This window comes from Sminthopsis crassicaudata, chromosome 3 (assembly GCF_048593235.1).
Source record: "Sminthopsis crassicaudata isolate SCR6 chromosome 3, ASM4859323v1, whole genome shotgun sequence".
Lineage (NCBI taxonomy): Eukaryota > Metazoa > Chordata > Mammalia > Dasyuromorphia > Dasyuridae > Sminthopsis > Sminthopsis crassicaudata.
This window is the reverse complement of record NC_133619.1, coordinates 446,977,504-447,005,082: the sequence shown is the minus strand read 5'-3', so window position 1 is coordinate 447,005,082 and position 27,579 is coordinate 446,977,504. Positions and strand designations below refer to the sequence as shown.

The 27,579-nt window shown below is 32.6% G+C and overlaps 1 protein-coding gene across 1 annotated transcript in view; it reads right to left on the bottom strand.

The window, feature by feature from the left end:
- LOC141562902 (sodium channel protein type 9 subunit alpha-like) overlaps window positions 1–27,579 on the bottom strand; it is a 157,053-nt gene that overhangs the window by 91,150 nt on the left and 38,324 nt on the right. The window contains 3 exon segments of the mRNA XM_074303210.1: window positions 3,891–3,980; window positions 4,653–4,771; window positions 6,414–6,672. Of these exon segments, the coding sequence (XP_074159311.1) occupies window positions 3,891–3,980; window positions 4,653–4,771; window positions 6,414–6,623 (419 nt within the window). The 5' untranslated portion in view covers window positions 6,624–6,672.

Sequence of the window (27,579 nt, the reverse complement as noted above, 5' to 3'; positions counted from 1 at the left end):
CAAACAGTTATTTTGCTGTACAAAAAGAATCGGACTTTGAAATAGTGTACAATTGGCTTGTGAAGGAAATCAAAAATACAAGCAGGCAAAAATAGAGGGATTGAGAATTCTATATAGTGGTTCATAATTATCTCCCAGAGTTCTTTCACTGGATGTAGCTGGTTCAATTTATTACTGCTCTATTGGAATTTATTTGGTTCATCTCATTGTTGAAGATGGCCACGTCCATCAGAATTGATCATCATGTAGTATTGTTTTTGAAGTATATAATGATTTCATGGTCCTGCTCATTTCACTCAGCATCTCCAGGCCTTTCTGAAATCATCCTGCTGGTAATTTCTTACAGAACAATAATATTCCATAATATTCATATACTACAATTTATTCAGCCATTCATCAATTTATAGGCATCCACTCCGTTTCCAGTTTCTGGCCACTACAAAGAGGGCTGCCACAAACATTCTTGCACATACAGGTCCCTTTCCTTTCTTTAAAATCTCTTTGGGATATAACCAGTATGGCAGAAATGAGGCATTGATTCACACTTAATACTGTACACTAAGATAAGGACAAAATGCATTCATGATATGGGCATAAAGCATGAGATTAAAAATAAAGTAGAAGAACATAGGATAGTTTACCTCTCAGACCTGTGGAGGAAGGAGGAATTTGTGATCAAAAAATAACTAGAGATTTTTATTATAGCTTTTTTATTTACAAGATATATGCATGGGTAATCACTGTAAAAATGTTTTCCCAGTTTATTGCTTCCCTTCTAATCTTGTCTGCATTAGTTTTGTTTGTACAGAACCTTTTTAACTTGATATTACTTGATAATTTGGTTTCCTCATTATCTACTCTAATTCCTTTAATCTTTCTCAACCCTTACTGCAAAACCAATTATTTCTAATACAATATTGAATAGTAATGGTGATAGTGGGCAACCTTGTTTCACATCTGATTTTATTGGGAATGGTTCCAGTTTATCCCTATTATATATTACTAGATCTATTTTCCAAATCTCTTGTTTTTCCAAGTAGCTATTTAACATTTTTTTCTGTTTTTCATTTTTTTAGTTTTGCTTGACTGATTCTTGATGTCTCAATGAATCGTTCATTTCTATTTGTTCAATTCTGATTTTTAATGAGTTATTTTTTATTAGCATTTTTTTACTTCCTTTTGTATATGTCCAATTGAGTTTTTAAATCAGTTGTTTTCCTCTGTGGAATTTTTTTCCATCTCACTATTTTTTTTAACTGAGTTATTTTCTTTTTCCAATTCACAGATCCTACTTTCTTTATCTTTTCCAATTCACAAATTTTGTTTGTCTGGGATTTCTTTACCTTTTCCAATTCACATTTCAGTAAGTTGTTTTCTTTATCCACTTCATCAAATGTTTCTTTTAATGAGTTATAGATCTTTTCCATACTCTCTTGCAGAGCTTCTCTTTCCTTTCCCCATTTTTTTCTAGCTCTCTTTTAAGATCTTTTATAATTTCTTCTAGGAGATCCTTGTGTTAAGGTGACAAGGCTATATCCTCCTTTGGGTTTTTTCTGGAAACTGTCTGCTATTAGCTCCCTTGTGTTGTAAACCTGCTCTCTATCTGTATAGAAACTATCTATAGTTAGAGTTTGTTTGGCTTTTTTACTCATTTTTTTAAAAGCCCTTAGGATCTTCCTTCAGAGCAAGGAGGTTGGCAACTTTCTCTATAGAATAGGGACAGGTAGACAGTAGCTGTCCTGTGAATGAGCTGCGAAGAGTGGCCATGCTTCTGCAGAAGTATCACTGCCCTGGCAAGAGCCCCAAGCAGAAGAAATACGTCTGCTCTGGGCAGAGGCTTCCCCCCTGACCCCCACCCCCCCCACTTTGCAGAAGTGTGGCTGCCCTGGGCAGAGCACCCCCCCTTCCAGTGCAGAAGTGTGGTGCTGACTGTGGCTTTGCAGCTGCATTGTAGTCTATGCTGAGTCACTCCTGGTGCTGGGTGGTTGTGGCTGGGTTCTGTTAAACTAGCATTTTGGGGGGATACACTCTACCTTTGGCATTTATGTAACTTCTCTGCTGATCTACTGCTTTGCAGCCAATGCAGAACAGACAGCCTGTGGTAGAGTCCTTCCCACAAATTCTCCACCCACAGAGACAGCTCCTGCCACCAGTCTGCTCAGTGTGCTAGCCTTCGTGTTCTGCCTCCCTGTCTGTGCTGGCGTCCTCCTGCCCCACCAGGACAAACCTTTTCTAGTGATCATGCAGATTATCTTTGGCTGGTAATTTGTTGTACTCCCAATATTCATAGATTCTACCAATCAAGCATTATTTCAGAGTCTAAATTTGGTAATGGGTAGTGAGGGTAGAAGGGGAGCTTAGAATGAAACTTGTGTCCTCTCTACTATCTTAGCTCTGCCTCCCAGAATGATATCATTAAAAATAAAATTAAGGGAGAGAAAGAGAAATACACTATGAAAAAGGGAAAGGGAGAGATAGAGTAGAGTAAATTATTTCAAGAAAAAGCTTTTTGCAGTGGAGAGAAATCTGGGGGAGATGGTAGGGAATTCTTGAAACACTGTCATCAAAATTGATTCAAAGAGGGAATAACATATACACTCATTTGGGTATAGAAACCTATCTTATCCTCTTACCTTATTTATGCTAGAACAGCAGAAAGGAAAAGGGACAAGAGAAGAGTGGAACTGATAGAAAGAAAGAGAAACTGGGGAGGTGATAGAGAGAACCAAAACATTTTTGAGGAGAAACAAGTTGAAAGAAGAGAAATAAAGAGTAAAATAAACAGAGGGGAAATAAGATGGGAGAAAATATACTTAGCAATCATAACTGGGGGAAAATTAGAAATGTTTCCATGATAAATGCCTCATTTCTTCAATATAAAAAGAAAACAGATGAATTTATAAAAGTAAATTATTCTTCAATTGATAAATGATAAAATTTTCAGATGAAGCAATGAAATATATCTAGAGTTATATGGAAAATGTTTTAAATCACTACTGATTGGAGAAATGCAAATTTAAAAATTTTGAGGCATTATCTCATATCAGATTGATTAATAGAACAGAAAAGGAAAATGACAAATGTTGGAGGGGATATAAGAAAATTGAAACACTGCTTATTGTGCTGTTAGTGGAGTTGTGAATTGATTCAACTATTGTGTAGAATAAAGAGTTATAGAACTGTCTGTACGTACATATATATAGCAGTTCTTTTCTGGTGGCAAAGAATTGGAAGATGAAATGCTCATCACTTGGAGGATAGCTTAACAAGTTAGTGTATATGATTGCGATGGAATACTATTATAAAAAATGATGAGCAAGATACTTTCAAAAAAAACTTGGAAAAACCTACATGAAGTGATGCAAAGTGAAATAAGTAGAACTAGAATAATACTGTACATGATAAGAGCATTATAGTAAGATGATCTTTGTGTGAATAACTTAAGTCTTATTCTCACCTATATACTAATCCAAGACAACTCTGAAAGGTTTATGAGGAAACATGCTATCCATCCCCAGAGAAAATAAGTGATATTGTCTGAATACATATAAAATCATACTTTTTAAAATTGCTTAATTGCATATATAAATATTATATCAAATTCCTTGCCTTTTTCATAAGGAAGATGGGGAAGGAAGGAGGGTGAGAATTTGGAACTTAAAATTTGTTAAACGAATATTAAAAACTGTTTTCACATGTAATTGGGAATAATAAAATAATAAATAACAAAAAAGCTACTCATGTTTCATGAATGAAAATACACAGACAAGTTTTCAACTTAATCACAAGGGAAAAAGAAACAAAGGAATCAACAAAGTTATATAAGGGAAAAGAATACAATGTTCCATTCACAATATAAATGTATTTTTAAAGGTATTTTGCCAACTTACTTTAGAGTCTTTGCCCAGATTGGAGATGTATGCATTGTTAAAAATAAACAGTTGATCACAAAAGTACCCATGATAAACATGTTGAATAGAGTAGGTGAGAGTCAAGGAAAGTAAAATGATAAATCATATTAGAAATTTTCTATATAGGTGTTCAGGTCTTTCACCTAAAAGCTAATTCCCTGTAACTTCTCACTTTAAAGAATTACCAAACAACTTTCAAGAATTCTTTTCACTCACTTTGCACAGTTATGGATAAGATAAAAATATTTGAAATTTTTTCCAATTTGCCATTAGTACATCGATTTATCAGATCAGTGTACAATACTGATTATCATGACAGTTATCATTATAACTAGCATTTATGTAGCACTATGAGATTTTAAAAGTACTTTACAAATATTAAGTTTTTTTCATTATAATAAATCAAAAAGGTTGTTCTATTATTTTCTCCATGTCTATAGATGATAAAAATGAAGCAACATATGTCTAAATGACTTTTCCAAGGTCATATATCTACTAAATATCTGAGACTGGATCCAGTTCTTCCTGCCAACAATTCCAATTCCAAATTCATTATACTAGCTATCTTTTGTGTTTTCCTATTAAATTAAAAGGCAATGAATGGATTAAAATCAGAGATTTGTTAAGAGTGGAAAAAGACTAAAAGCAAGATTTTGATGGAGAAACAGAGTTGTATTTGTTTAATATTTTGTTTTTATATTAAAGCAGTAACTGTGCCAATGAGCCCCTGGAAAAGGATATAAATTTACTAGAACCTTAATAGATAGTCTTCTAATCAGATTGAAAGGAGTTAAAATGTTTAAGGCTGGAGTGGCATTGAATCTGAAGATTGTTTTCCTTTCATTCAATACTAAGAAGGTCTGCAGGAGGAAAGATAGAGAATGAAATTAAAAATTAAACCTTAAAATTTTATTCATTTTTATCATATTCATCTTTGGTCTGAATTGATCATTGTTGGTGCTGTTGCTCTGTCATGACCCCCTCCTTAGATTTTCTTGGCAAAGATAAGAATAGTTTACCATTTCTTTATGCAGTAGATTAGACAGAGATTAAGTGACTTATCTAGAATCACAAACCAAAAATCATGTCTACATCTGAATTTGAACTCAGGCCTTTCCTCTCTCCAAGCCAAGTACTTTATCTACTAAGCTCTCTACTTGTTCTGTAATCATTAGTTAGGTTCAAATGAAGTAGATATGGGCATATAAATTGTTCTGTAACTGAAAAGTTATTTTAAAAGGTAATCTTTTAAGAAATTAAAACTAGGAAAATGTTTAAAGAACATCTAATGTTACTTTGCATAGAAAACATCTTTTGGGGTCATAAAACAGACCATGATTGAAACAACTGAACTACAACAAAAACAAAAGAATTTAGGATATTTGATTTTGAAAACATAGGATGATAAATGTTTTGAAGTATTTAAAGGGCTATGCCATTTAATATGGTGCCTACATTGATTTTGTTTGTTTATAGAGTGGATAATTAAAAGTAAGAAGTGGAAATTTCAGCAACAAATTTAAAATATTCCTAGCAATCAAAAGTACCCCAAAATGGAATGGGCTATCTCAAGTTACAATAGTTTTTCATTGTCCTAGAATCACTCAAGCAAAGATTTAGTAGCCACTTGTATATATTATAGAAATCCTTCTTTTCAGAAATTAGCTCAACTATACCATCTCTAAGGTCCCTTCTGCATTTGAGATGGTGATTCTATGAAAAGTTTTCTAACAATTTTAGCTGTCAGGAAATTAAACAGACTATTTCTGTGAACTGTAATTTCCTCATCAAAGGTGTTCATAGAGATGCTAAATGATCTTAGGATCATATTTAGAGCTTAGAGGGACCTTAAAAAGTCATTACTATATATATAATACTCTCATTTTTGAAGGAAAGGAGAATGAATCTCAGAGGAATTAAATGAGAATGGTTGAGAGTTCGATTCATGGAGATGGTTTGCCAATGGCTGCAGTTGGATTGTACCCAAACTTTCCTGACTTGTAAGTTTGTTACTCAACTATACCATCCACTATACTGAGCCAACACTCTGTGATAAGTTGATATAATGTCATAAAATCATAAATTTAAAAAAAATTGAAGATTTTCCAGATATAAAATTATAGGATTATAGATTTTGAGTTCAAAAAGACTTCAGATGCCATTTTGATTACTTTCCTTATTTTTTTCATTTAAGGAAATTGAGACACAAAGACAATAAATAGCTTTTCCAAGAGTATAGTATACTCTTGCATAAGTAGAAAAGCCAGGATTTAAACCTTGGTCATTTCGCCAAAAGCAGGATGCATAACCATACAACTTGGATCATCATTAGAAAGAGCAGACCATTAGTCAGTTCTAACCTCCATCCCCTATTACACTTTAAAAGCAAAGGGATCAAGACATCATTTACAAAACTGATTTTGATACAAGAAAGTAAGCTTGCTATAGCTGAATAGAGAGTAAGAAAAAATAATTTTCTCTATGTTCAAAATAAATACTTACATCTTTGTCCCTGTAGTATGGGTCCAGGTCTTCTAAGGACTCTGATACCATTTCTGGAGGAACATCTCCATAAATAAATGGCAGCTGTTTACCTGCTTCCAAGTCACTTGCTGGTTCTAGTCCTTCTCCCTCCTCCTCATTCTTTCTGTTAGCTTTGGGTTTTATAGTAGATGTTTTGGTGAAGTAAGTGAGTTGTTTTATTTGTGCCATGTTTTGTTTGGTAAAATTTTAATTCTCCTTCACTTCTTATATGAGATTCCTGAATAAAAAAAAATAATAAATGGAGAAACTTAGGATATGAGGGAAATATACCAAAAGTTTAGAATTTTTATTAGTGACCAAAAATACTAAAAGTTCCAATTTTTAATCAAGGTTATCAACTGAAAGGAAAATGAATGCATGACTGAGAGCAACTAACGGTTAGAAATAAACAATGTAAATTCAGGAATCCACACTTTCCAATAGTTTCTTTCTTCTCTCAGTAGGTATATTACAATCTGATCATTCCTAAGCATCTTTTTACATTTTATAAAATAAAGGTTTCACTAATTTTTTTTGTTTCAATGTAGTTTTATAAATTCCAGTTATGTCTTGCCTACTAGTTTTTTTAATGTTTTATCCTCCTAAACAGATTATAATTTTTCAAGCTAAAAGTTAATTATTATGTCATAATTGGTAAGGATTTCATAAATACATTTTTGTTTATCCTACTGAAATTATTACATCAGGTGTGGACTGGGGATTTTAAGTGTCTTCACATGGTCTTTCCTTACCTCCAATCTTTCCCCTATTACATATATATAAAACACATAATTATCATAATAGCATTTTTCAAATATTTTGATCATAAGAGTCTTGTACTCTCAGGAAAAAAGAATAAATATTTTCCTCATTTCCTTCTCATTATTCCTTTATGTTAATCCATGTATTTCAACCCAACATTCAGGGAAACACATGGCACACAGAAGTGACTTCCCTTCAAGACCCAGCTCAATATTTCGCACTTCCATAGAATCCTCCCTGATAATTTTCACCTATGTATGACTTCTTCTTGTGAGGCAAGTTTCTTTCTATTTAATGAAATCTGTTTTTGAATAATTAGGGTTGCTCTTATTAATTATATATAACATTAATATATGTTTCATGAGGCATTTGGTAACAAGTAAAATGCATCCTGATGATATATCCAGAAATATAGAAAGGGAGTTCAAAGATCATCCTATACAACTTACACTCCAAAACTGATCAAACACCTACACATTTTTTGAAAGTCCTCAATGAGTGGAATCTACTGTTTCTTGAGGAACACTATTCTATTTTGTATGTCACTAACTTTTGGGAAGTTTTTCTTTATTCAAGATCAAATATATCTCTTAACTATTTTTTGTTACCTGTGGTGATTGCAAATTTAAATGTGGTGGAGAAGATTAAATCAAGATATGGTCATGGTGTGCAAAATAAATAGCACCAACAGCATTTTTTGAAATTAGCATTTACCAGCCAGCAGGTCCTTTACTTCTTGGCATTGCTTGTAATCATGGATAGCAAAACTTTATTAGCCTGGAAACATGTGTACCTTTCTATTTACTATATCAAGAAGTGAACAAGTATATCAAATAATCTTATAGTTGTGATATCCATTTGTTTAAATACACTATTTCTCTTGTGCTATTCTTGTTTTTGATATTGTTTTCTTTTGCTTCTTGAGACAATTGGGGTTGTGACTTGCCCAGTGTCAAGCATCTAATAAGTTAATATCTGAGCTCATATTTGAACTCAGGTCCTTCTGGCTTCAGGGACAGTGTCCAAGCCACTGTTCCATCTAGTAATTCTTTGTTTGCAATATCTGTGGTCCATTCATATCCACCATGTACTTCTCTATTGTCCTTTGGGTGAACCTCATTATTTAGTAACATTACAATTCACATCTGTGTATCATCATTAGCAACATACTGGTGTTTTGTTTTGTTATTAATAGGGCTTTGTTTCAAAAAGGCACTTGAGATCATTACAAGAATCTTTCAGTTTTCTAAAGGAAATTTGGCCCTCCCTGCTTCTGTTCAATTTGGGGTCAAGCTTATTGAACAAAATAGGTAAAAGATGCCTTTTAGGGATATTTATGCAGTTGGATGGCCATAAAATTTGTTTATTAGTACATAAACTACTGGCTTGGAAAAAATAAGTTTACATCCCAGTCCTAAAGAAAGTCAATGCCAAGTAATGTTCAAGTCACCAAACAAGTACTTTCATTTTACACACTACAAGGTTATGACTAGGATTCTGCAAAATAGAGTTCAACAATATGTGAACCAGAAACCATCAGTTTCTAAGGAAGGTATAATATATATATATATATATATATATATATATATATATAATTTCTTTTTTGTGGTTTAATCATTCAGTCATGTAAGGTACTCTTTATGACACTATAAAATATAGTACACCAGGACCTTTACTCCCTCATTATCTCTTGAAATATGTCCAAGTTCATGCTCATTGTTTCCATGACACTCCTCTCCAGTACTTTTTTTTTTTTTTTTCTCTTTGGCATTCAATTTTTTCCAACATCAGGGTCTTTCCCAGTGAGGTCCATCTTCTCATTATGTGGACAAAGTATTTAAATTTTGCCTTCAGTATGTGACCTTTCAGTGAATAGCCTGAATTAATTTCTTTAAGTAGTGACTGATTTCCTCCCCCCCCCCCCCCCCCCACTGCTATTGAAAGGACTCTCAAAGGCATTCATTGGCAACACATTTCAAAAGCATTGAATCTGCTGCACAAAACTTTCTTTACAGAATAATTTTTTACAGGCATATAATGCTACTAGCAAAATAATAGCTTTGATTATATAGATTTCTGTTAGCAAAGCTCTTTTTTTGGGTTTTAGTATGCTGTCTAAATTTGTCATGGCTTTGTGTCCAAGGATCAAGTGACTTAATTTCATGGCAACAATCTCTGTCTACAGTGATTTTGGAGTCTAAGAATATCAAAACTAACATTGCTTCTATTTCTTTATCTCTTAGTTGCCAGGAACCTATGGGAGCAGCTGTTAAAGTCTTTTTTTTTTCCCCAATGTTAAGCTATCAAACAGCTTTTATACTTTTTTAAAATTTTATTTCAACCACATCAAGAAGTATTTACCTCTTCATTTTCTGCCATCAGAAGGGTTTTGTCTGCAAACCTGAGATGACTAATAGTTCTCTCAGCAACCTTAATCCCAACTTTTGACTTATTCAAACTAGTGTTTTGCATATAAATTAAGTAAACAAGTGGCAATATAGAGCCTTCTCATACTCCTTTTCCAATTTTAATCAAGCAATTATTCCATGTTTGGTCTAACTGTTGCTTCTTGGCCAACATACAAGTTCCTCAGGAGACAGATAAAAGGATCTGTTAGTCCTATCTGTTAATGTTCTGGTTGGATTTCTGGAAGTCTCTGGACCAGCCTTCTTTTCAGCTGAGTAATTACCATGAGAATAGCCAGGGATAAAGTCCAAATTCTTTATTATCTCCTTCACAATCTAGTTTCTTTGCCTGGGGCCCCAGGCTAGCTTTCTTGAGGTTCTCTGGAATGTGTCTTGGTTTCTGTGGAGGAAGCAGGAGGACCACCACCATGGTCTCTGTCTTGAAGTAGGTCTCATTCTGAGAGCTTGAGCTCCTGACTCCAGTCCTCTGTCTTCTCGGAGTCTGTTCTAGTCCTATTGGATCCCCCTTCTAGGTCTGATTCTGACCTTCTTAAATACTCTATTAGAATTAAATTCATTCATCATACTGAGTATAAGCCAATCATTATATCACTAGGGAATCATTATTTGTTGTAAGAGTAATTCAATCATACTGAACTAGAGAACTATTAATCACCATGCTAAATTAGATAACCATTATCTTATCAATTCCAGAGTTAACACCTTGTACAAATCCTTGTTTCAATTACAGAGTTCTGGCCCATAACACTATCTGTGTGAAGACTTGCCATATTGTGTTGTGACCCACACAATCAAACATTTTAATGAGTCAATGAAGGAGAAATAGATGTTTTATTGGACTCCATGAATGCTGACAATTTAGTCCCTAGCTCCCCAGCCTCTTTGAAAACCAGCCTTCCAGTGATTCTTGTAATTCACTTGTTTCTTACATATTTGTGAATTCTAGTTTGCACAATCCTAAGTATAACCTTGCTAGTGTGTAAAGTGAAAGTATTTATTTAGTGATTTGAATCTTACCTGGCATTTCCCTTCTTTAGTATTGATGTAAACTAATCTTTTCCGAGGTAGTAGTATATGTATTAACAGGCAAATTTTATGACTATCCAACTGCATAAGTATCCCCAAAAGGCATTTTTTTTTACCTCCTTGGTTCTCAGATGTCATTCAGTCATGTGTGGTTCCATGACCCCATCTAGGATTTCCTTGGTGAAGATATTGGAGTTATTTGTCATTTCTTTTTCCAGCTCATTTAACATGTGAATGGCACAGTTAAGTTACTTGCTCAGGGGCACACAGCTAGTAAGTGTCTGAGATCATATTTGACAGCATGAAACTCAGTCTTTCTGACTTCAGGTCTAGTACTTTGTCCACTGTGTCACCTAGATGTCCTGATTTTGTCTATAGGTTGTTTATACCAGGGCCACAATATCCCAGGGATTCATGATATAGTGGGATCAAAACTATGTCATTCATCAAAAATTTTTCAAAACCTTGCCATTGATAAGGAATCTGTAATCAAACTTGGACTCTATGTTGGAACTTTTTCATGACAACAGCAAATACCAAATCAGCATACAATTTTTTTCTACTTCATTTGGTAATAGAAGATTTTTTTTAACAGTGATCTGTCATATCTTTTTTTTTTTTCCATTTTTTTTTTTGTTATATCTTTCAAAAATATTTTGTGATTTTTTTAACATGCTGATGCAGGAACTCTTTTTGGAGAGCATTTCAGACACTGTTTTGCTCTACCAAATTAAACATTAAAAACCTGTCAAACAAAAGTAATTGCAGTGTGTATAGTAATGTGTATAACATGTAATCAATTGTACAATTGTGGCCTACAGTGGAATATCTATTATCAAATGCTGCTGTTCCCTTCTAATTCTCTAACTGAGAAAAAGCCTTCATATCTGTTAGATAACAAACTGAAATGTAAACTCTGATTTTGGTTTTATAGTTTTGAAAAATTCTAGGCTATTTTTAGGATTATTATACCTTTCAATTATTGGGAATCTAAAGCACTGGACATTAATGTAATATTAATATACATACCATCTCTAATAGAGATAATTATGATCTGTTCTTTGCCCTCACCAGCACTTCAATTCCAATTATATTGTCTTCTTCATAATTTGCCAGTCATTCTCTATAATCTCATCTGTACATTTATAGCTAAAAACTTAACATTTTTCTCTTGCCATTTAACACCAGTTTTCCATTCCTTCTTCCATCATGAGTAAAATAATCTTCCATCCATCATCCATATGTTGTTATATCTTTATTATTATATATCATCCTGATTAAAACACACAATATAAAAATTATTTAACTTCTGCATTCTTACCTAGGTTTAACTAATTCTGCAGACCTTTTTATCATGTTATCTATTCAACAAACATTTGTTAAGCATCTTTTGGAAGTTAGGCATTAGATTAGGAACTCAAGACACAAGAACAAAAACCAAAACAATTTCTGCCTTCCAAAAACTCACATTTTATTAGAGAGGACAAATCACTTGTGGAATCTTCCCTACGTCCTTTCACAATTCATATTTGCTATTTTTCTCACTGTCAAATTCTATTGCAGGTCCTTTTAAAGATTTCTTTTCCTTTACCTTTCCACCAACTGATAATTTGAAAGAGACCATAAAGAAAGGTTCAATGTAGCACATCAACATTACATGTTCTGTTTTTATAATTTGGAAGATCTTTTGTTTCAGTCTAAATGAGAAAAAATGATTATTAATAAGTAATATCTTGAGGAAAATTCTGAGCTCTCCTCCTTCTTCCAAAGATCTGATATTATGTTTAGTCTCTTGAAGGAATTTAAAGTTAATGAGACTGAATTAACCATCCTCATATTGGTGAGACCCCCACCCAAAATTACAAGAAATTTAGTATAATTAGGGGAAGCCACTGTGCTCTACTAAATCTTGTGGGGAAGACAGATGTTTTTGTCTAGATAGCCCAAGGCTGGAGGTGACTGATTTAGAAATATTTTCTCTGTCTGAAGATGACATGTTGATGTCATTGGACCCCTCATTGGAAGGGTATATAAACTAGAAGCCCAATGCTCTGATTTTCTTTGGTTTAAGAGACACTGCTAAATGGTTTAAGAGATACTTTTATTAACAACATGCTAGTCTTATTAAGAAAATTATTAAATTATCCAGAAATTATATATCTTGGACCTTTTTGTCACAAAAATAAATTTCATTGCTCAAAATTTTCATTAAGTACTGATGCTAAAAATTTCCCCCTCAAATCCAAAGGAATTACTTTATTTATACTAATGAATGCCTGATCTCTGGATGGTCCACATATATTTCTTATTAGTTTTACCTTATCAGCCCAGAGTTCCTATCAGATAACAGACATTTTTGAGTAACTTAAGAAAAACTTCCTTCTTAACGAAAGCTCGTATTGTATTGTGACTTATGTTTATTGGGTAGGCTTATAAAAGCATTATAAATTATGCAACATTACAAATAATAATATTTGTAACCATTTGCTGTGTTTCAAAGCACTAATGGGAAATATACCTATATACAATGGCACATTTTCATATTATTTCCATTAATATTCAGATTATAAACAGAAACAACAATCCTGCAAAGTAATTGATACTGTCCCCAATTTACAGGTTAAGTGATTTGCCCATGGTCAGACAAAGTCTGAAATAAGATGTGAACTCATGCCTTTCTTCCTAGAGCCCCAGTACTCTATTCACTTTGTCTCCACAGGGGATAAGAAGGTGTTTACCTATCCAATTTACAGCTATCTTTGTAACTTTGTACTAAAAGAAGATCTTTTTAAGTCTTCATGCAGTCCCCAAACTTCTTTATTTCCTGGTTACTACAGCTACATGAATTATTTTTAATTTAGAGACTAATTACTATTTCCTTTCTATTCAAAGAATGGCCATATCTCTTCATATTTCTGCCTTGAAATTTCAGTATACTCTTAATCTTCAAAATCAAACAAGATTGCTCTTCAAGCCCCATGACTATTCAATAGGATGTCTTCTACATGGTAGGATTTATAAAAATGCATGTTGACTTCCCTTTCTCTTTCTCTTTCTCTTCAGTAAAAAATAAAAGAAGAAGAAGAGGGGGAGGAGAGGGTCGACACTGGAAACTAATCCATGTTAATTTATTTCCCTTCCTAATCACTCTACTTTCCTACTTTCCCCAATTTATTGCATATGTAGCTAAGGTTAAGCTTCAAGTATGTACTTTGTATTCCTTAATTCATGAGGTAAAATAGCTGTCTGTTTGGTTTCTGCAAAATATTTCCCAAAGTTGGTTCTTTTCAAAATTCTAAAAGCCACTTTTCTTCTCCTTCTAACATTAATCAATACAGTTGTCCAATAGTATGAACATAGCTTTCCTCTCAGCAAAGTCAAAGCCAAATGAAAAGATGCAATTACACTGGTAATAAATAATTATTAAATAGATCAATTTGAAAAAATTTACATTAAATTTGAGCAGCATAGCTTCTGTAAAGGTCTGCTATACAATTTGGCTTTGAATTGCTATATTATCATATCATACAATGAATAAAGATAAGTTATATTTTTATTCAACTTTTAATTTTCTATTATTATCTTCTAAACCATTTTAGTTATTTTCACATAGTTAGAAAAGGAACTGTAACTTCTAAAACATAGGATTATATAACTAAAGTTATATAACTAGAAGTGACCTAATCCAAATTCTTTTCAGGTATCATGAAACTGAAACCTTGAAAATTGTCCAATATCTGACAGCTAACAATAGTACTGGAACTCTTACTTGACTTCTTTAACTTAATGTTCTTTCTATTTTATAACAGTCTTTAAATGACTGACATTCATATGATGTGGGACCTATCAGATAAATATGTAGCTAGTGTTGCCCTTTATTTCCATTGCCAATGAATAATTTATCAATTACTGATTCAAAGGTATAACATAGCTTAATAAGTCAACTAGTCTAATACTATATTTTACAGATAAGGAAAGTGAGACCCAGAGAAGTAAAGCACATATGTAGAAAGGGACAGAAGCAGGATTCAGACCCAAAGTCTTTGAGATTTTTTTCATCCAGTATGCTTAATTCCAGACTTAATTCTTAATCAGCTAAATCCAGTATTATGCTCAGTTCTGCCCCAAATTAGACAAAAGTATACTTTAAATATGAGTACCTGAAAAAAGAAATTCAAATTTATTTTACTATATCACTAGGTATTCTCATGTCAAATATATAGAAAATTTCCCTTTATCTTACTTTTTATGTTTTCTGAAAAGTTACTTTTTATGTTTTCTGAAAAGTGAAGCATGAAACATAAAGGCTTCTCTTGGCTTTCAGCATCATTTTAGAAAATGACCTCTGAAAAGATTATTTTTAAAGTCTACATAAAAAACTCCATATTCTTCAAACATCCAATTTGGAGTTATAATTACTTTCTAATCAAACTACTCATCCAGACTTTTAATTATATATATTCCTTAATAGGAAAGGCAAATGAATCTAACCTCCTTTTTGCAAAACATACTGTAAACAAATATGAGACAACTCTTTATTCAAATGACTTTTATAAAAATAAATTTGCATAGTTTTTATTCAGGGAACTTCAGGGAAACTAATACTATCACTGCAAAAGGAAGAAAGGAGTAAATGACAAGATTGTGCCAGTGGAAGGCTGGCATTTTTTTCCACACAGGGATTCATTTGAATAAAAGGCCATGTAGTTATGTGGTTGTGTATTTCTGAAATTTATTCTTTAGGAACTTGTATATGAAATTTAATAAAGAAAAAAAGATGATGGGAAAAATTCAGGTTAGAACTTTGTGAACAGTAGAACACAAGTACTTATTAATTTCCCTTCTGCCTATTCTATTCATTAGTACACACTCTCAAGGAAGTAACCAAGACAAAAGCCATACATAGTCTCTCTCAAAATATTTACTCTATGATAGAGCATACACATATACAAGAATTCAGTGCACAACAACATTACTAGTCAAGTCTAGTGATGAAATACTATCTTTTTATTAATTAAATACTGAGGCAATTCCATTCAGTGCTGAGGAAGGAAAGCTGTATGTCTGACTTACCTGTCTTTAAGATATTCAAATTCCAGAAACATTTGTTAAACACCTGCTAAGAAAGCACTGTATCAAGCTCTATGGTTATGAACAGAAAAATGAATAGTTCTTGCCCCAAGTATTTATATAGTTGAGAGAGTAGGCTTAAGATGTTTGTTTCTCTTCAGCACTTACCCCTCTCCCTATGAATAAAATCTGAGACTTATTACATGCTTTTGATAATTTTCTTCCGTCACTTATAAGAATTCCTCAGCAATTTCACAAATTTTTCTCTTTCAGCTTCTATCTATACTGATATATATATATATATATATATATATGTATATATATATATATACATATACAGAGAGAGATAAATAGCTAGATGTTGATATAGATAATATAGATTTAGAAATATTAAGAAATATGACAAAAGAAAGATTGAGAATAATGTTGAAAAAGATATTTCTAATCTGAATACTTTCCCCATCTTTGTTCTTTTTAATGCTTTTTTTCTCTATAATTATGCACATGCAGAATTGTGAGATTAGGTTCTAGATAATATTATTTCCATCTTTGATGGTAAAAATAATTATTGTAGTTATCATTATGTTATTATCTTTTAATTTTTCTTCTATTGCCCTCTGATGTTTTTAACCTATTTTTAATTTTATTTCCAAATTATCTTTTGTTTCAACACACCCCCCAAAAAATTGTGAAGGGAAGAAAAAACCCATTGCAAATATATATTTTATGGTCATGTAAAAATTACCACTTTTAATCATTTATCAATATTCCTCTCCCTCTAAAAAAAGAAAGAAAACATATGTTTCAATCAATATTATGAATTTCTGGGTGCGAAATTTATATTTCATTTTATGGTGGCAAAGAACTGGAAACTGAGAGAAAGCCCATAAACAATGATATGGTCAAATAAGTTATGGTATAAAGATGTGATGGAATGCTATTGGAATATGAGATGTAAAGGATAGTTTAAGAAAGATCTGGGAAGACTTATATGAATTTATGTAAAGTGAATTGAGAACCATTAGAACAAATTATGCAATAATAACAATATTCTAAAGATAATCAGGTTTGTCCATTTTAATCTTCAACTTTCCTTGGGATACCTCTATTTAGTTAGATCTTTTACCAAGCTTTCTTTAAACTGCTTTTATGCTTCATTGTTCCCTTCTTCTTGATGAGAAGATACAACCCACAATTATCCATTACTACCATTGCTCATATTCTTTTATTTTTTTTTATTTTCCCATATGTAAAAACAATTTTGACATTTCCCCCCAAATTTTGATTTCTATATTCTCTCCCTCCCTTCCTTCCCCTCACTGAGAATGCAAGCAAGTTGACATAGGTATAAAAATGCAAAACATATTTCCATGTAAGTCATGTTGTGAAAGAAAACAAGACAAAAATAAAAAAAAAAGAAAAGAAAGAAAATAATTTTGATCTGTATTCAGACTCTACCAATTCTTTTTTGGAGATGGAAAATACCTTTCACCATCTGTGCTTCAGAATTATTTGAGAACAGCTAAGTAATTCACAGTAGATCAGCATATAATATTGCTGTTACTGTACAATTCTCTGCTGATTCTGCTCATTTCACTTTCTATCAGTTAATGTCTTTCCAGATTTTTCTGCTCACTTTTTCCTGCTCAGTGCTTTTCAAAGCACAATGTTATTTTATCACAACAATTTATTCAACAATTTTTTCAGCCATTCTCAAATTGATGGACATCCCCTCAATTTCCTGTTTTTTGTCACCACTAAAATGGCTGCTATAAATACTTTTGTACACACAGTTCTTTTTTCCCCCTCTTTGGGATGTAGACCAAGTAATGGTATTGCTTGGTCAAATGGTATGCCATGGCTTTATAACCCTTTGACAATAGTTCCAAAAAGCTCTTCACTTTGGCTGAATTAGTATATAACTTCACCAACAGTATATTAGTATTTTGATTTTCCCACATCCTTTCCAACATTTATTGATTTTTTTGTGTGATATTAAACAATTTGATGGGTGAGAAATACCATTCTTCTCCCCTTCTTCTAATGCACTTCTGAAATTTTTCACCTTTAATTTTATGTATATATTTTAGATATCATTCCATCAAAGTGAACTCACATCTATGCTCTCTCTCTACTTACATATTTCTGAACTAAAAATGAAAATTTTTCATGAGTTTCAATAATCATTTTCTCATATAGGAATATAAACAGTTTAAACTCACTAAAGTCCCTTATAATTTCTCTTTCCGATTTACCTTTTTATGCTTCTATTGAGTTTTTATTTCAAAGTTAAATTTTCTATTGAGCTCTACAGTTTTCATCAAGAATAATTAAAATCTTATATTTCATTGAATATCATTTTCCTCTGTTTTGCTTAATTATAATTCTGAGTCCTTTGCCTCCAGATTCTTAATTCCAAGCCTTCCAATCCTTTAATGTACAAACTGCTAAATCTTGTATTATTCTGACTCTGGAACTGCAAAACTTGGATTTTTTTCTTTCTGGCAGCTTGCAATAGTTTCTTTTTGAATTGGGAGCTCTGGAATTTGGCTATAATATTCTAGGGAGTTTCCATTTGGATAGCTCTTTCAGGAAGTGATTGGCAGATTCTTTCCATTTCTATTTTATCCTCTGGTACTAGGATCTCATTCTTTGTTAATTTCTCGAAAGATAATGTCTAGACTCTTTTTTTTTTAAATAATGGCTTACATATGGTCCAATAATTTTAAAATTATTTCCCCTGCATCTATTTTCTAGGTCAGTTGTTTTTTCCAGTAAGTATTGTCATCCTCCCCCCACTCTTTTGATTTTATTTGACTTCTTCTTAATATCTCATAAATCATTAGCTTCCATTTGTTTAATTCTAAATTTTAAGAAATTACTTTTATGATGAATGAAAATTCACAATGAAAGTGAGTTTTTGCATCTCTTTTTCCATTTACCTAATGCTGCTTTTTAAGGAGTTCTTTATGCTGAATTTCTGTGCCTCTTTTACTATTTAGCCTATTCTGTTTTTCTAAATGTTATTTTCTTCAGTCTTTTATGCCTCCATTATCAAGGTGTTTCCTCTTTTTTCATGATTTTCTTGTGTCATTCTCATTGTTCTTCCCAATTTTTCCTCTACCTCCCTTAACTGATTTTTAAAATTTCTTTTTGAGCCCTTCCATGGCCAAAGGACCAATACATATTCTTACTTAAAGCATAGTGATACATAGAGTAAAGGTAAAAGGCTGGAGCAGAGTTTATTATGCTTCAGGTGAAGTAAAAAAAAAAAAAGCAGGGATACCGATTCTGATCTCAAATCAAAAAAGCAAAAAAAAGATTTAATCAAAAGAGATAAGGAAGGAAACTATATTTTGCTAAAGGGTACCATAGATAATGAAGCAATATCAATACTAAACACTAAGTGGTATAGCATCCAAATTCCTAGAGGAGAAGTTAAGAGAGATGAAAGATGAAATACCGTGTTTCCCCGATAATAAGACACTGTCTTATTATTTTTTTGGGACTAAAAAACACCAGAGGGCTTATTTTCAGGGGAGGGCTTATTTTATCCTCCATCATGCCCCTTTTATCCTCCATCATGCCCATTTTAGCCTCCATCATGCCCCTTTTATCCTCCATCATGCCCATTTTAGCCTCCATCATGCCCCTTTTAGCCTCCATCATGCCCCCTGAGTGCTTATTTTATTCTCCATCGCTTACTGAACTTACCGAGTTTTTAGATGGTCCTGTCTCAGCTCTACTCCGCGGCGCTGCTCTCAGTAGCGCCAGCAAGCAAATCACCAGGGAAGAAGAGGATGACGCGCTCACTGCTGCAGCTCTGATTGGATGCAGCTCGGAGCGCGACGTGCGTTTCACCCGGGAGGGGAGGGCGGCGCTGCTTACTGAAGGTACCGCTACGCAGCATATAGCGCAGGGGATCACCATGATGACCGTTTTCATAGTAAGTTCGATAGGGCTTATTTTCGGGGGAGGGCTTATTTTAGCGGAATATTAAAGAGTATGTGGGTGTCTTATTTTCAGGATAGGTCTTATTATCGGGGAAACACGGTAGCAAAACTATATTAGAGGGAAGTCTCAAACTTGCTCTCTCAGAACTAGATAAATTGAACCACAAAATAAATAAGAAAAAAGTTAAGAATATAAACAATAGATTTAAAAAGTTAGGTATGATAGATCTTTCTTGAAGAAAATTGAATGGAGACAGAAAAGAATATTTTTTTTTTCTCAGCAATTTGTGGAACTTATAAGCAAACTGACCATGTATTAGGGCATAAAACTGTTATGGGCCAGAAGTTGAAATAAGGTGATGAGACAATGGTTATCTAGTTTAGCATGGTTCAGTATGAGTGATTTAATCTTACAACAAATAATGGTTTCCTGTTGATATGATTGGTTTATATTCAGTGTAGAGCATATAAGCAGGGGCTGAGAGGCACAGAGGAGAAGCTTTAGAGGGCAGAGAAGACAGGCAGGAGCTTAAGCTCTTGGAACCAAGGACAGACATTCATTCAATCTTCAGTCAGGCCACTGGTGGCAGGCTCTCCTGCACTTCTCCACTGAAACCAAGACTCTGGAAAGTCTCTAAGAAAACTAGCCAAACCTCAACTGAAGGAGATAATAAAGGATTTGGACAATAAAGGATTTGGACTTTAACCCCTGGCTACTCTTGTGATTACTGAGCAGAAAAGAAGGCTGTTCCCAGAGACCCCAAGAAAACCAAACCAGAGAACACTATATAAAACCTCAAAACCAAATTCTCTCCCTTCTTCCCCTCTCATTTCTCCCACCCCTGTATTGAGAAGATACAAGAGAATTTACCTTCACAATTTTCAAATGAATTTTCTGTAATTCACTTTCCTCTGTTTGATAAGAAAGTGAAATATCAAATAGGTAAGGTGCTTTTTTGCATTTAGTTTTTTCATCTTGTTGGGGCACTAAGCATGAAATAAATAATCTATGTAAAACTTTCAATGTCATTTTTGTTGTTCAATTTACATTTACATTGCTAATTCAATATTTAAATAGTTGATTTCAAGTTGTAGGTTAAGTTGATTTCAATTGTAGGTTATATATTTCCTTCATCATCCCTTGTATTTCCTTCTTGGAAATTTTTAATATGTGTCTTTGAAAGTCTGTGATCTGACTATTCACAAATAGCTGATTCAGGAATAATTTTCCACCACACCATTTTATTTCTCATTTCTATGTATAATCTATTTTTTGCACTGTTATTTAGTATTCTACAATAAAACATAGTCAAATCATTTCTTAAAGAAAATGTTCATGTTATAAAGCCATTAGATGCTGTGTAGTTCAGGGAATGTCTTCCATTATTATGAATTGCTAAGAGAAAACACCTATTACAGTAATCCATTATTAGTGGAGTTATAAATTGGTCTGGACCTAGAGATATTATTAGGACGCTTATAAGCCAAAGTGATTAAAGAAAGAAGAAAAGGAACCATATGGACAAAATTATAGCAGCTATTTTAGTGATGAAAAAAAAAGGAAACTAAACGGGCCAATTAATTTGATATTGGCTGAGCAAACTGGGTACATGAAGACTATTTTGTATTAAGAAATAATGAAAGGGACAGTTTCATTGTGCAAGATTGCTATCATGGTATACATTATTTTCCTGATTCTTCTCATTTCATTTTGTTTCAGTTCATGTAAATATTTCCAGCTTTTTTCTGAAATCATCCTACTTGTCTTTACTTATAGCAAAGTAATATTCCATTACAATTATATACTACAACTTTTAAACCATTCCCTAATTAGCAAGCATACACTCACTTTCTAATTCTTAGCCACTACAAAAAGAACTGCTAAAATATTTTTGTAAAAAATAGAATCTTTTCCCTTAAAAAAATCTCTCTGGGATATAGATCTGGCAAAACGATCACTGGATCAAAAAGTTATTTTATTTTAATTTAAAGCCTATTGGCATAGTCCCTTATTGCCTAAAATGGGGTTCATTTTATGACTCCACCAACAATGTATTAGTAGACCAGTTTTTTGAAACCTCATCTATATATCATTTTCTTTTCTGTCATATTAACTAATCTGATAGCTGTGAAGTGGTACCTTAGAGTTATTTTAATTTGTGTTTCTCAAATCAATAATGATTTAGAGCATTTTTTCATGACTGTTGCTAGCTTTGATTTCTTTGTATATCCTGTTTATATCCTTTGACCACTTATTAATTGGGAAATAACTTGCATTCTTACACATTTCACTAGTTTATATATTTGAAAAAATATGGTCTTTATTAGAAATACTTGCTTTTAACTTTTTCCTGATTTTTCTGCTTTCCATTTAATTTGTTTGTTCAGAAACTTTTTTAAGTTTAAATAATCAATATGATCCATTTTTACATTTTGTAATATCCTCTTTATCTTATTTGTTGCTAAATTATCCCTTATCCCTAGATCTGAAAGGTCAATCATTACATGTCTTTTAAATTGCTTAAGATATCACAATTTACAGGTAAATTTTCTAAATGGATGCTTATGTGGTAAGTTTGCCAACACACCAGAAACAAAAAAGTAATTCCTACATATAACTTTTGTGTCCTAGTGAAATAATTTATTGAAATGCAAGATGCTACAAATATTTCAAGTATTTTGGGAAAATACAGAAATATATATACATAGAGATATGATATCTACACATGCATGCCAATGTACATATACACACATGTATGCACACATACACATATAGACATTATCAAGAGAGTGGCACATAGACAAAGAAAAGAAAAGGCCAAATACAGTGTCTTGAAGTGCATGCACTTGCCATTAGGGAGAAGGATATGGATGTTGAAGAAGAAAATAAGGATGAAAAAAGAATGTATACAAATAGGAGGAGAACCAAGAAAGCAACATCATGAATTTAATTAATTGATCAATTTAATCAAATTAATTTAAAAGGAAAAAATCATGAAAAGATCATCAGCAGTGTCAAGTGTTACAGGGAGTAAAGATTTAGAGATGTATTCACAGCCTTTCCAGAGAGATACCTACATTTAACACCCAACTATCTCTTCTCCAAAACTTCCTTCTTCTGAATATGCTCTTATTTATGCCAAAGACAACAAATTTTTTCAATCACGTAAAATCCCAACCTAGGATTCAACTATGACTTCTCACTCTATATGTCTTCATAAATCTCTTCACTTAAATATTATTTGTTCCATGGTTCTGTTCCTCACAATAAGATATTCCTTTACTCAAATCTATTTCTTAGGACAGGCAGACCTCTATTCTGCCTCTACATTCTCTTAAGTTACTTACTCCCCCATCTCCTCCTCTTAGAATTTCTAGTTTTCTTCAATTTTAAATTAAATATCACTAGATATTCTAGATCTTACCTTATAATGTCTAATCTGACTTCAATTTTTACACTTCATCAAATTCTGTATATAACTGAATATTTACATGAATAACTAGAGAAAATATAAACTCCTTTGGAATGGAGCAGTTTCTCGTGTGTCTTTACAACCCCAACATCTAGTGCTATTTCAGACACATGATAGTCCCTTAATAATTGTGTGTGATTTACTGGATATGGACAAGATCTGTTGTCTATGGATTGGACTAAACAAATTCATAGTGATATTACCAGATAATACCAGATATTAGTTATTATGTAATAAATATTTTCAGCCACTATAACTTGTGAATTTTTACTGAGGCATGAATATTAGTGATGCCAGTTGGAGTACCCATCCCAATGAATCCTTGAAATATGAGGGGAAAGACATAAAAATAGTTTAAATGAAGAAAAACATGAACATTTCAGATATGGAATTTAAAAGCAGAGAACCCAAAGTCATTCATTCAAAATGGAATAAGAGAGATAATCATACTAGCAATACCGAGATCTGTACAAAAAGACTCTGACCATCTAAAAAGTTAAAGCAGGGATTTAACCAACTACTTTGTTCACTTGTAGAATGCACACTGAGTTCAGAGTTGTGAAGAATATTGAGGAATATAAAATATATATGTAAAAGACAATTTGACACTGTTCATGCAGCTTAAAGTATAATGAGAAATAAAATACTAAGAATAGTAAATATTACACAGATGTTAAAATTCAGGATACAGTGGGGGCGGTCATGTTTTCCTTCTTGATAAACTTTTATTTTCCTTATTTTCTGCCTCTACTCTCCACATGAGAAAAGAAAAAATGTGAAGACAAATCCTTTATAAAAACTGTAAAACAAATAAAATTCCCATATTGGCTATATCTAAAAAATATAGCACATTTTGCTCAAGTCCATCATTTTGGAATGCAATTTGTAATTATATCCCCAAAATTTCTAAACTGATTGTACTCACTTAATGATAACACTATTACCATAAACTTATCAAAGAAGAAAGGGATTCATGATATACAAAATCATTTATATAAATTACCTTTCATAAAGGAACAAATCTGATTGTTTAGAACTCAGTCTATGAGGGCCTTGTGACTGTGTATATGAACACAAGCTGTAAAACCATTCTTTTTCATTAGAATTGCATGCCAGGCAGGTCAAGCAGACAGATTCTGGTAACAACCAGACTGAAAACAGAAGAGAGAGAATACTGACTGTTCTTTATGTCCCTTTTGAAATATTTGTCATCAAGCCAGTGACCACAAGAACCCTCTCAGTCTCCAAAACTTGGAATTTCCCCCTCCTTTCTGTTCCCACATTTCCCCTGCTGCAATCTTTGATTCCCTCTTACTTCATCTATTCTTACTACATATCTAGGTCACTATAGGGCATATCTAAAATGGAAGAACTTGTAGAGAATGAAAGAGAAGACAAGTTAACATATCTCCTTAAAGTGCCCCTCTCTAAGATACAGGGTTGGCATGATTCCATTTGTTCAAACACCTTTTTCCTCCCAAATCCTGATACTAGCCAAGATTTGATTGTATTCCATGATACCACAGAAAAAGCTAACTTTGGAGTTCAAAGGGTTGGGCTGAACTGGAAGGGCTTTCCAACTCCAAACAAGTAACTAGCATTTTTAAAATGTGGCTCAGTGGCTACATTCTCAGAGTACAGATACCAGTCCTGGTGTCAGGAGAACTTATGTTCAAATCAAGACTCCCTCACTCACTAGCTGTGTAACAGCTGGTCAAAATCTCAACCCTAATTGTCTCCAAAATACATAAATAAAATTTAAATTATAATATTGCTAATATTGTTTGTTTTTATATCACTTTTGCTTCATAGTATCTTATTCCATCCCAAAGACACTTTTTTATATAAAATAGTTTAAAAAGAAAAAAAATTGTAGCAAAATTATAACTAAGCAGGTGTGAATAAGTAACTTATTGTGATATATGAAATAGAGTGAGGCATTTCTTATTTTTCCTTTGTTGCCAGGCTTGATCATCATCATTTCCTAACATCTAATTCTTATTCTTTTGTTCTTTCTTCACATCGATTTAGTCACTGTGCATATTTTTCCTAGTCCTTCTTCCTTCATTTTCCATTAATTTGTATATATCTCCCCAAGCTTCTTTCATTATGTTTCACAACTTTTATTACAGTATATTTCATCACCTTTTTATACAATTTTGAAAATAATTTCTCAATCAATAAGTACATTGATTTTAGTTCTTAGCAGCAAAAAACCACTGCTTCTTTCTATCCAGTCAATTCTGACCTTGATAAGTCTTTCTTATATCTTCAGCACCTTGTGTATCATGAATAGTGAATAAATATTGAGAATAAAATTCGAGTAAAACTATGATTTTTTCAAGAAAGCCAGAAATTATCAAACAACAGTCTGTGTGCCTGGTTACTACTCTTCAATAACAAAAGACATCAAGAAAGAATCAGGCATGAGTCTAAAGACCTTAAGAAAAAAACAAAAGGTATACAGGAAAGTTTGGTTGGACAGGCCAATTCATATTATTGAAGAAAATACCAACATTGAGGAAACCACAGATCTATTATAGTGTGGAAGAAGAAGAAAAAATCCTAGAGTTGACTAGAAACTCCAACTAATTGCCCCATTTTACAAATGAGGAGTCTGGATCTTTAAAAAGAAGGGCCTGCAAAAGGCATACAATAAGTTCAGCACAGAATCAAACTCCTCATTCCTATCCTGACATTCTAGTACTCCATGCTGTACTTCCTGACAATATTAAAGATAAATAATTAACATTGCCTCTCAAGATATGTAGCCAGGTCCCAAGTATTGTGAATTTTATTATTTTAATTCACATTGCATATTTCCATTGGATTGAAATTAGTTGAATATAACACTATACATAATAAGATAATTAGAGTCCGATGAAAAGAAGCAGTATGAACAGACATGATATTTTATATATAATATACATATATATGCACACATAAATATATGTTAGTAAATACATGCATATGTATATAAACATACACATATATATGCACATACACATACATAATTAGAATAATGTGAGTTGAATCAATATGACCACTTCATTCACATTAAAGTGGACCTAGCTATATGTGATTTTTTTTACATGTAAGACATTTAAACCACAGGAAGGACTGACTGCATCTCTTAACTTTTGAAAGGGGTATTTTTTTTAAAGTTCTCAGTTATACAGAACATAGTTCAAAATTAACTGTGAGAGTCTCCTTAATATCATTAATATTTTGTATACTTTGGATCCTGAGATTGAGAAACATGCATACCATGTTTTTTTTTTTTTTACATTATACCTCACAAAAGCCTAACAAATATGAAGAAGCCTAATTGAAGGAGCATGTCCATTAATAAGGCTACAGAGATGTCATCAGAAAGCTATTGTTTCAATAAGTCATCTTAGATCAAGAGAACATTCTCTGCCTGAAGGATGGAATGAAGGGTACTATGGTAGATGAAGAAAGAATGGGAAAATCAGAAAATAATACAGACTGATTTTGTTGTGATAATCAATTTATATATATATATATATATATATATATATATATATATATATATATATAACTTGCCTACTGTTTGCCAGGCACTGTGCTAAGCATTTGGAATATAGAAGCGGGTAAAAGGGAACAATAAAAACATAGAGAAAAGAGTAATGAAAGAGAAATCTAGAAAGACAGGGTACTATTAGATATTGTGGACATTGACTGGTAAGGAAAGGAGTCTGAAATTGTTATAGTAATAAAAAAGAGCAATAAAAAAGCAATAAAAAATTTAAAAATGAAAAATGGCATAATATGATTCACATACATAAGATATCACATAAAATAAAATGTGAAAGTATATAGTGACAGGATTTAAAATGAGAGGAGAATCCATTAAGAGACTACCATAATATAACAGGAAGATAATAACTAGTTGTATGGATGGGGAAATGTTTATCAGATCATATGGTATAACAAGACTTAGGGCTACAAGAAAGAGATTCTAGTGGTCATTCCTCTACCCCTTTTTACAGATGAGAAAATAAGGTTAGAGAGGCCAAGTGAATAAGCCAAGATCACACAGCTAGTGTGTGAGATGGGATTTAGATCTGAATTCAAATGCAGATTTTACTTTGAGAAGAATATACTCTTGGGGTGTACTTTAGTTGTTTTCAAGTATCTGAATGTTTGTTATGGGGAATTAGACCTACACTTTTTTTCTCCAGAGAGAAAAAGAAAATAAAAGTCAGTATAAGTAGCAATGAGGAACAAATGATCTTAATGCAATTTTTTTTCTTAATAAACATAGTTATTCAAAAGCATTTTGGGCCACCTCAGGAAGTAGTGGGGTTGCCCCTCAATGAAAGTCTGCAAGCAAAGGCTGGAAGTTCATTCATCAGGTATATATTGGATGGTCACCAAGATTTGTTCCAATTTTAAAATTGTGTAATTCTGT